The 12,672-nt window shown below is 44.2% G+C and overlaps 1 protein-coding gene across 1 annotated transcript; it reads right to left on the minus strand.

Annotated features, from left to right (window-relative positions):
• Positions 1–5,592: 5,592 nt before the first annotated feature.
• Positions 5,593–7,044, minus strand: LOC136474755 (pyruvate dehydrogenase E1 component subunit alpha-1, mitochondrial-like). Its single transcript, XM_066472309.1, has 5 exons — positions 6,958–7,044; positions 6,806–6,877; positions 6,610–6,663; positions 6,456–6,521; positions 5,593–5,714 (listed from the first exon to the last, which is right to left on the minus strand). The coding sequence occupies exons 1-5, from the start codon at positions 7,042–7,044 to the stop codon at positions 5,670–5,672; spliced, it is 324 nt and encodes a 107-aa protein (XP_066328406.1). The 3' UTR covers positions 5,593–5,669.
• Positions 7,045–12,672: the final 5,628 nt, after the last annotated feature.

Below are 12,672 nucleotides of genomic sequence, written 5' to 3' on the forward strand. Positions count from 1 at the left end.
ATTTGCCAACGCTGCCTGCACCTCCGGAATGGCGAGCAAAAGTGGGGCCTTCTCGCTGCTGTACACGCACCGCATCGCAAGTTCGCGACGCCGACAGGCCTGCACGTATTGGTTTTCTATGTGTGTGAGTTGTTGAGGAAAAGCACCGGGCAGCTACTCGATCAGCTGGCACATGTCTCCAATTCGTTTTGCAAATTTTTAAGGACAAAAAGGGGCCCTTGATCTCTGTAGTCTGTATACATTTTTTTTAATACATGTGGCGTTTTCCACAGGTAAAGCGGCGTACACGTTGATACATTTATAAAACCCTTGGAGATCTGTGCGGGACTGAGAACAGATCTTGACGAGAATCATTTCACACTAGTAAGAACTTCATTTATTTGATTGATAATACTGGTTATAGAGGGATACAGTATTGTATTTTGTACTAATACCACTACGTGTTAGTAGCCGTGGTAGTAGCGACCATCATGACAGGTTGCCATACTTTTCTACGCTGCAAAACGCTTGCTATGTTGCCGGGTAATCCACGTCTAACCAGGTCCTTTTCACGGTAGTACGTTGATAAAATTGGCAGCGTCTTTTCACCCTGAACTTGACGTCGCTGTCAGGGTTTGTTGCGTGCTTCTTGCAGTGATCCCTTCCCATTGCTTTATGCACGAGCCTGACAAGTGTGAGAAGGCTAATGGTACCATTACCATAGCTAAGTTAGTTTTGGTTAGTTACCTGTACTAAGCAAAGTTGTTTGCCTGCATGTTTGTTACGTCTCTCCATCCCGGGAATGTTCTGATTCTGGGTAGCCTTCTAGCCGTGGATTGTGTGTGATGACAGATTAACAACAGTCATCCGACCAAACGCAACAGTGAACGACGTCGTTGGTGATAGGTTGCGTTGCGTGCGCTAGTTTGTGACTTGGACAAAGGAGTAGTTCTCCCAATAATTGCTGCCACAAAGTAACACCACTACTACTAGTAATAGAACCTCGTAGCTTTTCTCATAGAAGAAAGTATGTATGTATATGTACACAAATGCTGTGAGTTGTTACGGCAATTTAATTTGCCAGTGCTGACAATAAACAAATCCCCAATTTTCTCCGTGCATAACTGCTTACGCAACACTCGTCAATGTCTGAACCGGTCGTGCATGTATATATGCAATTGGGATTGTCCCCGTCACGGAGATTAGAAAGAACGGGCACCGTACCCGCCGGCTCAGCACATCTAGTAGTATATGAGTACTCTACTAAGCTTCAGTTTACTCGATCAAACATGCAAGTGATGCCCATTGTCCCGTCCGTACTAATGAACCGATCCGCGTCCCTGTCTCACCAATCGCGTCTTTCAGTTGCAATTTGCCACCGTAAAAGCGATGCACGGGAAAGAAGAAATTTGTTTCACTAATTTTTTACCGGGAAAGTCCGGAGGCCGGACAGCTCGGCCGCTGGACGTCTGCTTCGTCATCAGCATCCAAGCAACTGGTACTGAAACGACTGAATATGACTATGCGAAAAGGAAGGAAAAAGAAAAGGAAAAGGAAAACTCCAGTTGCGGCGGGTAGTCAAACCCCAAGCCTTAACGCGAAAGCAAGAGAAATGTAGCCGAAACTCATCAGAACGAAGCACAGATATGCCTGTCAACTACAGTAGTAGGAAGGGAATACTAATAACTGTCACCAACAATTGCCCTGTTCACTTGACTAATAAGCCATGACGAAAATTATTGTTGACTAATTTATTATGAAAGAAAAATACTGTTTGTTGGATAAAAGATACAGCTCGTAAGCCTAGCGAACGGGACGAATATTGAGCCGGACTCGAGAGAAGCTACACGAAACTGGACGGGCTCCTTGACCGACCGGAGGATGGGGATGGGCGGTCTCGATCGCGAAAGAGAACACGGTGAATCTTGGGAAAAGCTTTGGGTTTATTCGGGTTGGGTCGTTTTAACTTGCAGACACAGACGACAGCGACCGCGTCTGAACTCTGAAAGAAGGAAAGAACTCCAACGCGTCGCGACACCGACGTTCACACCGAACGAACAACAAAACGGAGGAAACGGGGCAGTTTTCGGGTCTTCTGCGGCCTGGGCTAGCTCTGCCATTCGTGTGGCAGATGCCCTGGTTTAAGAAGACGGCGTGTCATGACAGGCGGTGGCGATCAGTAGAACGTTGCCGCGTAGGTGTGGTGCGGGGCGTGCACCAGAACAGGAATGTGGGGGTACGCTCCTAAGACAAGATCAAGACGTGCACGACGCTGCTCGATGTGCACCGCATAATATTGTATAGTACCAAATAGGATACTTACCTTATAATCATATCTCCTTCAGAGTATATAAGGAGAGGTAGGGGTCCCCTAGCGGATAGGCTACATCAAGCTACTTGGTCGTTCAGATCAATACAATACACTAAAGACACAGGACGTAGGGTATTACGTCGATCAGACGGCCTGAACCTGTCTAAATCGTTGTCTCTACGCCTTGTGTCAACATCTGATTCCTAATTACGCGTATCCCCACCGATAAGGCCCTGTTTAGATGCAAGCCAAAAACCAAAAATTTTCAAGATTTCCCGTCACATCAAATCTTGCGGCACATGCATGGAGTACTAAATATAGACGAAAAAAAATTAATTACACAGTTAGCCGAGAAATCGTGAGACAAATCTTTTAAGCCTAAATAGTCTATAATTGGACAATTTTTACCAAATAAAAATGAAAATGCTACAATAACCAAAAGCCAAAAATTTTCAGAACTAAACATGGCCTAAATCTAGCATCGTGGATAGCTCTCGGTGAACTGTCGACGAGGAACGTTCTTGGGTTCTTCCGGTCACGTGTCCCCTTGCTCTGATTGAACCAGGAAAACGAAACGAAGGGGTGGTGGGCTCGCGCCGGGGCCATCCAGGAACTGGAAACAGGAACGGATGGTGCTGGTCTCGTGGCACCCGTGCAAGCTATTGACCGCTTCCAATTATGTGCCGCGTGCGCTGCAAGTCCTCGTGCGTGCGTGTGCTCGATTCGCGCGTCCACGAATTTTTGTGAGCGAAGAATATCATACAGTGCATACTTGTGCGCGCCAAGAGAAAGAGTTCGTCGCTGGAGAGGCAGGGAAGGAATTGTTTAGCCTTTTTCTTTGCCTCCTGCTAATCAGCCAAAGTATTTGGATTTGGTTTACGTATCCGATTCGCTGGGTCTGGGTGGCTAGTTGCCTTGTGCAGAGGGGCCTTCAGAATATGCTACTAGCACCGAGCACCGGAGCGGAGAGCGGTGCTCCTCCTTTGCACCCACCGACACCGTTCGGCGTTCGTCAGCGTGCTTCGTAGTGGCAGCCGAGCCGGGTAGGTGCCACGAGTCGAGACGTGCTGGAGTAGACTCTAGAGCAGAGTAGCAGTGACATCCGCATGGCGTCATCCCCAGGCGAGGGCCATGCCAGTTTTCTGACGGGCTACGAGCCTACGACTACCGGGCCGGCGTCCAGTTCATGCGACGCGCGAACCAATCGGCGCCGGACACGCGAGACCGGCTGGCTCGTCACACGTGTCGCCCAGGCGCGCCACGCGGGCCGCCGCCGGAAGCACGGCGGTGCGCCGGGACTCGGCCGGCGGTCATGGGGCGGGAACGGTAAAAGGTCTCGTCTCTGACGTCTCTCCCGCGGCCTAAGCCTACGCGGTCAAGCACCGAAGCAGCCAAGTCGCGTACAGCGACGGACACGTACCGGCGTACCTACCCACACCGCGCGCTTTCCCTCCGCTTTTTCTGAGACCGCGCCCGAGGCCTCCTCCGCCTTCGCGTCTCGTCAGCTGTCCGCCTGGCCGATGGCCCCCTACGGTTTGGTTTGGACCGGTAGTCTGAGTGCCCGTCTCATCTGATCCCCACCGGCGGCACGCAGCTTGCGAGCGGGGCAGCGTGCCAGCGTGTGCCTTTCGAGTTTGAAGCGGTCCCGCGACGCGGTGCGCGGCGGCGGCCACGACGATCAGATCGCGTTCGCGACTCGCTTCAAACTCGACGTGCGGGTTCTGACGGCAGCCCAACTACTACTTTGTACTACCTCCGTCCGTAAAATATTGCAATTATGGGATCCGTGCTGGTTAGAGAAGCTCAAATCTGATCAAGTTTATAGCAAATATTATTAGTATTTATGTCTCCAAATAAATTTATTATATAAATATATTCTATAACTAATCAAATGGTACTTACTTTGTATGATAAATGTTTACACTTTTTATATAAATTTAATCAAAGTTTAAATTGTCTGATTTATCGAAAAACGAGAATCGTATGTTTTCGTGGACGAAGGAAGTACTTTCTACCTGCGCGTGGCAGCAGGGGGGACTTGGGGCAGTTTGGTATCTGCGTGCTCTATGGGCTTGTGTGGCTGGTCATGTCTCTAGGTCTTCCTATCAAGTATGATTTTCAGAGTTGTTTGGCTATCTATAGAGCCTTTTACCTACATCTACCGGTACCTCTCCGTTTCTGAATAAATCAATTCTATAGTTATTTGTGTTAAAGTTTATTAGGTTTAACAAAATTTGTAGAAAAGAACATCAAGATTTATACAAAATTAGCATCATAAGATACATCATAAACTAAATTTTCATAATATGTTTATTTAATGTCATAAATATGTGTGCTCTTTTTTATAATTTTGATCAAATATAAATAATTTGACGTAACACAAGTCTGAAAAATTGATTTATCTGAAGAACGCAGGGCTTACAAACTAGCAACGAATTTGGCGAGGAGAATGTCACGTATCGTGTCCAAAGTACGTTGGCACACAGCCCAGCTTTTTGCGTCCAGGACCATCGACCGTCATGCCTCATGCGAGGCTGCCGCCACAGCCCATAGGCAAGAGCCCAAGGCCACAGCCATCGAGTCGCGTTCGGGCGTTCGGCCTAGGCTTAGGAGCGGACAGAAGCCCCAACTCAGGCCTACACAATTTCTTTCAGAAAAGCCCACTCTCAACTGAAGTGCCTCATGTTCCGAAAAAAAAAACTAAACTGGCGCATCCTCCATAAATAAATGCCACGGTGCGACTAGCAGAAAAATCATGAGATCGGTTCCATCTAAAATGCTTAATTGCAATCGTCAGGAGAGATTTAGATTTTGACTATTGCATGTACGATAATCTGAGTTACATTATCCGATCCATGCACCACGTTTGGTAGAAAAAATTAATTAATCTACCAGTAGAAGTGTAATGACGCACTGTATGCTGGTAGAAACTGATAAAGCAATCACCGTAAAGCCTGGGCAGGTCTAGACGATAGGCGTGAACAAATTTATAATCTCCAACTTCGGTTTTCTTGGACCGAATCAACTGCAGACGAGCCTGTTCGCCTGTTCGCTGGTTGATTTCTGAGCTGATAAGCCCGACTAATGCTGATTTGTTATGGTTGGAAAACACAGTTGGCTGGCTGATAAGCCCTGGCTAAAACCAACAAGCGAACGGGCTGATTAGCTTCAAAAAGAAGCCAGCCAGCAGCAGTTAAAACTGAATTGTAGAAATGAAAAAAAAAAGCGAAACAAAGAAGCTGATCCTCCTGACAACGCATATCTATACAGGTTCATTTGCCAACAAAAAATTTCCAGCAATGTCTGAGGCCTTCATCAATGTTTATTTCTCCTGGCTATCATATCATATTACGAGGACTGCCCCCATCATGCTGCCAACCTACGGAAGGGAAGCTCTCAACTCCTTCCTGTCTGGCCCAAATGACTGCACAATCAGCGAGTCAGGTCAGAACTAGCACCCATGCCCATATGATCAAAATGCACAATTTGGAGTAGCAGCCCATATGATCAAAATGCACAATTTGGAGTAGCAGTATATTAGATGATGGCATTAACAAATGAAGCAAAACCACCCGTTCCTGCACTTTTACGCGAGATTCTTGTAAAAAAAGGAAATAAAAACTACCATTAAAATGGGACTACGGTACACTTTCTGGCCATAGAAACTACCAAACTTAGGCATACCTTTACCAAATTTTTAAAATTTCGGCTATTAACAGCTTTCAAAGATTTATAATGGAAATATTAAGCACTTTCATAGTAACACTGCAATCAAAATTAATGACTAAAGTTATGATTCAAGCCTATGCCAATGTCAGGAACAGAAGTGTTTGTGACCCTGATGTAGTTCCAAAAGAGACATACTCTAAGGAAAAAACTGTAAGTCATGGGAACTACCATCTGAAGAGCTGAACATATGTACTACAGTCTACAGGCTGGAGAAGTTCAACTCCTTATAAATAATCCTATCTACTAGTGCCAAGATATCAGAAACAAAACTAATGTCACTTCACAAAATTAAGAGAATGCAACTAATTTCAGGCCGAGAAATGAAAGTTGGGTGTCATAGCCTGCTCCAACTTGCTTAGGACAAAAATTTGATGTTGCAAATGCAAGTAAGGTGTTATGCACTTCAGCTAAGATAATTCTTTTTTTGACAACTTACCTCCACGCCGAAGCCCTTCTTATAAACATTTGTGAAGAGCTCAGAAGTATCAGGCATAGAACTTTCCTGCAGATCAACAGGAGCATATGAAGTGGTAAGCATAACTAATTTGAAGCAAAAGAACTAAAAAAAGCATATCTAAATGCAATGAGACCTTTGCTTTAGCAATGGCGTCATCTACTTGTTTCCTGATTTCTTTCTCCATATCCTGAGAAGATAATAAGCGTATTAAACACTAGAATATGAACTGAAATAAATAATATTTTGATAACAATTGCCCTTATAAACATTCTTTATGCTTCAATTATACATTTATATACTCTTTACGTATTTCCAAAAGAAACCTGTACCTTGAGCTCAGCAGCAGTTGCCAGGTCGTGAGTCAAAAGCAATTTTCTAACCCTTTCAATCGGGTCCCACTCCTGATGATATTGTAACACAATTAATTGAAACACTCATAGCATGATTTAAATTTCAAACTGAAAGATTAAAACAACCTTACCTGTCTGACACCTGAAATCTCATCCCTGGTGCGGTAAGTGCTTCCTGGATCTGACATAGAGTGGCCATGGTACCTGTAGGTATCCATTTCAAGGACCTAGATACATAGAACGTGAGGGTTTTAATAACCATTAAGCACATGAAATAAAATAATTATGAACCAAAAATAAAGCGAGCAAGTTATCAGGAATAACACTTGAGCATATGTACTAAGTTATCATGAGCAACACAAAGTTCCTCATGAGCCAATTTTAGCTCATCATGTGAACAAGTAGTAACATAAAGTAGATGCTTTTGTTGTTCACATGATTTCTTTAGAAATGAGTTTTCATTTTTTAATTTCTTTATTTTAGCCAACTCATTTTCTAAATATTTGATCATGCTACCATATATATCTAGAAGCTCCTCATATGAATCAAGATCAATCACATTTGTATTAGATACCTTGGTGTCACCTTGTGACATGAAGCAATGTGATGTAGTGGATGAGCTTATAGATACATCACTCTCATAACCCGAGCATGATCCATCATCATCACCATCAAGTGTGCATGGAGTAGCATCATCATTGGCATCACTTGTGGCATCATCGTCAATCTTGTCAAGTGATCTTGTGGTATGATCACCATCATCATCATCACTTGACCATGAGGTGGAGCAATCTTCCACAATCACCAAATCGTGGTCATGCTTAACACACTCATGCGCCTCCTTCTTGGGTTCATCATCATCATCAGAGACTGTCGCATACTTCTCATTGAGATGAATCCAAATCTCGTGGGCGGTCTTCATGTCTATGATCTCACCAAATATGCAATCATCCAAAGATCTATACATGATGTTAGTATCTTGGATGTCGAGATCTAGGCATTTCTCTTGTGCATGAGTTAGATTTTCTTCATCCAACACATGAGAAAAGCCTACATCTACCATCCACTACATTTGAGGGTAAATAAACTTAAAATTGCATATCATCCTATTTTTCCACCGTGCAAAGTGCGTGCCATAAAAAATATGTGGACAATCAACATCTAGCCCATAAGTCACCATACTCTTGGGTCGGTGAAGACCATAAATGAGAGACATTGCTCCGATACCACGTATAGGGTCGAGGTGGCGGACTAGAGGGGGGTGAATAGTCATTTCTAAAATTAAACGTGCCGGCTAACCGAAATAAATGCAGAATTAAAACTATCGGTCTAGCCACGACTATACCCCTCTATCTAAGTAATCAAGTACCTTACAAAGATCCTAATTAGGCAACAAAACTGTCGAGCTAGATAGAGCTCACCTAATCAATTCTAGAGCAAGATCACACAAACCTATGCACTAGTACTTTGGTAACCGGAGAGCTCCTACACATATTAGTGATGCAAAAACACAAAGCTCCTAAGCTCATTAGCAATGCTCAATAACAAGGCTACACAAGCCAAATTAGAGAGCACAAATCACTTAGCTACACAAACTAAGCAATGTGACTAACAAGGTTACACAAACCAAATAGTCACGCAAGGAAGCTACTTCTATGCTACACTAGCAAGAAGATAACTAGCAAGCTACACAAGCTAACTAATTACAAGAGCAACTACACAAGCACAATGTATAAAATATAAATACAAGCTTGTGTAAAGGGGAATGCAAACCAACGGGAAGACAAGGATGACAAGATAATTTTTATCCCGAGGTTCACTTGATTGCCACCAAGCTAGTCCCCGTTGAGACAAGCTCTAAGGTTGCCGCTGGTCCTCTTGCTAGTGGTGACCTGCAAGTCACACTCTCCCATGTGGAGTACTTACCACAAGCTCTAGCACTTGACACGGCCGGACCACTTGTCGCCCTTTGCGTCTCGCTCTACTAGAGTTGCTCTTCGCGGCTCCCGCGGGGTGAGCACAATACCCCTCACAATCACTTCTCCGGAGCACCGCACAATCTTCTCTGCATGCTTCGACGGAGACCACCACCAAGCCATCTAGGAGGTGGCAACCTCCATGAGTAACAAGCACCACTGTCTTGCAACTCGAACACCTAGTGGCACTCGATGCAATCTCACAATGCAACGCACTGGAATCATTCACTCGCGATGGATTCACACTTCTCGCAAGCACAAGTGAGTTAGAGGCTTCTCAAACCAAGCACACACAAGGGCAACACATCCCCAAGGTGCTCAACCTCAGCCAAGCCCGAGCTCCACCTCTATTTATAGCCCCCAGGCCAAATAAAGCCGTTGAAGCCTTGGATTACATTTCTACGCGATCACCGGACAGCAACGTGCGGGCACCGGACATAAGGTGGCGGTGCCCATTGGTACAATTGCAATGGCTATTTCAAATTATCCGTTGGAACCCTAGCACCGGACATAGGGGGTGGTGCACCGCCCTAGGGTGGCGGTGCCCCCCGACGAAGTTCCCCCCTCTCTGGAAAAAAGTGGTGGTGCCACACCGCCATGGTCACCGGACAGTTCGGTGACCAAAAGTTTCTCCAAATTTAATTCCACTTCAGGCTTGTATAGCTACTCGTTAGCTTTCCAAAAAGTCCTAGATCATCGAAATCGGAGTTCATAGCTAGGAGTTATTCCCAAAATACGAAAGTCTACTGCTGCTGTTTTTGGGCACCGCTCTGGGGTGGCGGTGTCCTGTCCGGTGCACACCGGAAAGGGCGGTGCCACCCTCTACAATGGTTGTAAGTTGGCTACAAGTTAGGTTGCAACTTTCGACAACCGCACAACCAAAACCTTGCCCTTTTCTTCTCCTTTTCAACTCCAAATTGATCCAAATCAACTCCAACACCTTCTCCTTTGCAAATGTGCTAACACCACCAAGAGATCACCGCCTTGTGCACATGTGTTAGCTTTTCACAAACATTTTCCCAAAGGATTAGCACTCTTTTCACCACGCCACTCGATCCTAACACGTATGCAAAGTTAGATCGTTCAAGTGGCACTAGATGACCGATATGCAAACAAGTTTGCCCCTCTTGATAGTACGGCCATCTATCCTAAACCCGGTCATAAACTTCTCTACACACCTATGACTAGTGAAATGAAATTCCCTACAAATATATATTTGCCTTGTGCATTCCATTCCATCTCCTCCATTGTTGATGCAACATATGCACCAACCAACCACCAAATGATATGATCCACTTCATATCATCACGTGATCGTATTCATTGATCTTGACTTCACTTGCTCTTCACCGTTGCCTCAGTCCATCGATGCCAAGTCATCACTCAACTTGCCCTTCACACTTGCAATCCGGTCCATTGACCCAAGTCTTGTCTTGATCTTCTTCACCTTGATCACATGACTCCACGTCATGTCTCATGCAATGAGCTCCTTCATCACATGTGTGAGCTTTGCAACATATCCAAGCCATTTCACCTCTATGGCATGAGTTTCTCACATAAGTATACCTATAGACTAATCACCTGTGTATCTCATATTAAACATAATTAGTCCACCTAGGTTGTCAGTCAATTACCAAAACTAAGCAAGGACCTTTCACTAGGCTAGGTCTAGAGGGAGGCAATCTTTGCTTGGATTTTCGATCTTGTCAAGAGCATGGTTTGGTATAGCTTTTGTACCCCTATCTCGTTTGTATCTCTCATTATGTTTATATGTTTGCTATAATTGTTATGACAATGTTCTTCATTTCATTCATGTTCCTAGTTATAATGTTCATCGTTTACTTTGATTATATGCTTAGTATAGCTAGATTATCATTATATTCAAACATAAATTCGTATAGCGCTCGCTCTGGTGTACACGGGGTGAGTGGTTGACATTGTGTAAGCGTGGTGCTTATACGTTGTTTACCTATAGATGCACCCTATATTCTGAGCCATGTGGTAGATCACGGATGTAACACTCCCGTTGAGTCCTTTGTAGTCCACTCCCCGAATATAGGACAAGTAGGATGCGGTTACGAAGTAGGACAAGCTCTGTTCTTAATCTTCCTTAGGCCCCGTTTGGCACGGCTTCAGCCGGCTCCGGCTTATCTGACAAAAACATTGTAGCAACACTGTAGCAAAAAGCTGGTTTTCTCTCTCCTACTTTTCTGTCTCACTGTAGCAACGGTACTGTAGCGCACGGGGAAAAGCCAGAAAAAATGGCTTCTCCGGCTTCGATGAACAGTGCCGATGTCAGTGAGAGGGGGAGGGGAGGAGAGAGAAAACCGGCTTTGCGCTACAGTGTTGCTACAGTACCGTTGTCAGATAAGTTGAAGCCGCCGCGAGCCATGCCAAACGGGGCCTTAGTAATATCCCTTATGTGTAGATATAAAGTTGATCTTAGCCATGACTACTAGGTGTAATTGCACTAATCAACATATGCTCACTGTTCGCCTAAACAACCATTTAGCCCGTTTACACACCGTTTAAACGCTACACGGTGGTACACCGTTTCCGTTTAATCGGTTGTTTTGACCGTTTAAACGGCCATTTTCCCGTTTAAACACCCGTTTTGCCCGAATAGTGGGCTAAACGGTAGGTGACCGACTGTTTACCGTTTAGCGTTTAGGATAACACTATATGCTTTGACTTGTAATTAAGAATGACTTAGGAATTATACCTCTAATATTCTACTTAGCCATGCTAATGCCATAGAAAGGAGTACTCTGAGTGATCAATGATTAGTTATTATTTACCATTCATATATATATTTATCTCTTGACTTACCCTTGTTGTGAGTAGAAGTAGGTTATGGTTAATCTCTCCATCATACATATGAGTTATCAATATATTCCAACTGCTCGTCCTTCCGTGTGGTAAAAATATAAATAACGATACCTGGAATACTCCTGAGTAAAGTGCTATAATGGTATATTATTTGTGCGCTTACAGATTCCTTTCACACACATATATATATATATATATTCTTTCTAGTCACATGCAATATTAAAGTACTTCTTAGTGTCATTCTAGAAGTGGCACTAGGTAGTACCAACAAACATTTCTGGCACCATCACTAGAGATGACAACTTAGTAAAAGATGCTAAGAAATGTTAACAACAAGGGTGACTACTTAAAACAAGTGACACGTTAATAAATACCAACAAGTATTTTTGGCGCCGTTGCCAAGGAAGGTAGCTAGACAAGAAGTAAATATTGATAAACTTGTACTTACTGATGTGATTGAGATAAACCATTAACCTCTGCTCAAACAGACTTACCCTTGTTTTATCTACTTTTGAATCTTATGTAGGGTAATGTATGATCGGTTTTGACCTTTCGACAAACTATGTTGAAGATCCAGAAGCATTAATCAGGAGAACAAGAGCCAAACTCAAGAAATTCTCAGCTTTAGAATCAGAAGACAACCAGATAAGGCGAAGCTTAACACCAGAATTTGAAGCCATGGCTGACAAGACTCTTCGTGAATTCTCTGCTCCAACTACAACCAACATCCGTACTAGACCGGTGGTCAATGTCGGAGACAATGGCTTTGAACTCAAACCAGCTCTCATCAACATGGTGCAAGCCAGCCAGTTTTATGGAAAGGCACATGAAGATACGAGTGCTCATCTCCAACATTCCCTGGAGAACCGCATCACTTTCACCATCAAAGGAATTACTAGAGATGCCATAGTACTTCGCCTCTTCCTATTCTCACTCTTGGGGAAGGTTAAGCAATGGTTCTACGCCAACAAAGATAGAAACACTACATAGGATAACTGCTCCACTGCCTTCCTAGCAAAATTCTTTCCCACAGGCAAGACCA

The sequence above is a fragment of the Miscanthus floridulus genome, chromosome 8 (genome assembly GCF_019320115.1).
Source record: "Miscanthus floridulus cultivar M001 chromosome 8, ASM1932011v1, whole genome shotgun sequence".
NCBI lineage: Eukaryota > Viridiplantae > Streptophyta > Magnoliopsida > Poales > Poaceae > Miscanthus > Miscanthus floridulus.

What these genes read in the sequence shown, in the direction of transcription:
- LOC136474755 (XM_066472309.1), bottom strand. Translation starts at nt 7,044, where the DNA reads ATGGATACCTACAGGTACCATGGCCACTCTATGTCAGATCCAGGAAGC. An exon ending in ACGCCATTGCTAAAGCAAAG is followed by an intron (nt 6,522 to 6,609) that starts GTCTCATTGCAT and finishes GTTGATCTGCAG; the next exon opens with GAAAGTTCTATGCCTGATAC. An exon ending in AGAAGGGCTTCGGCGTGGAG is followed by an intron (nt 5,715 to 6,455) that starts GTAAGTTGTCAA and finishes CTGATTGTGCAG; the next exon opens with TCATTTGGGCCAGACAGGAA.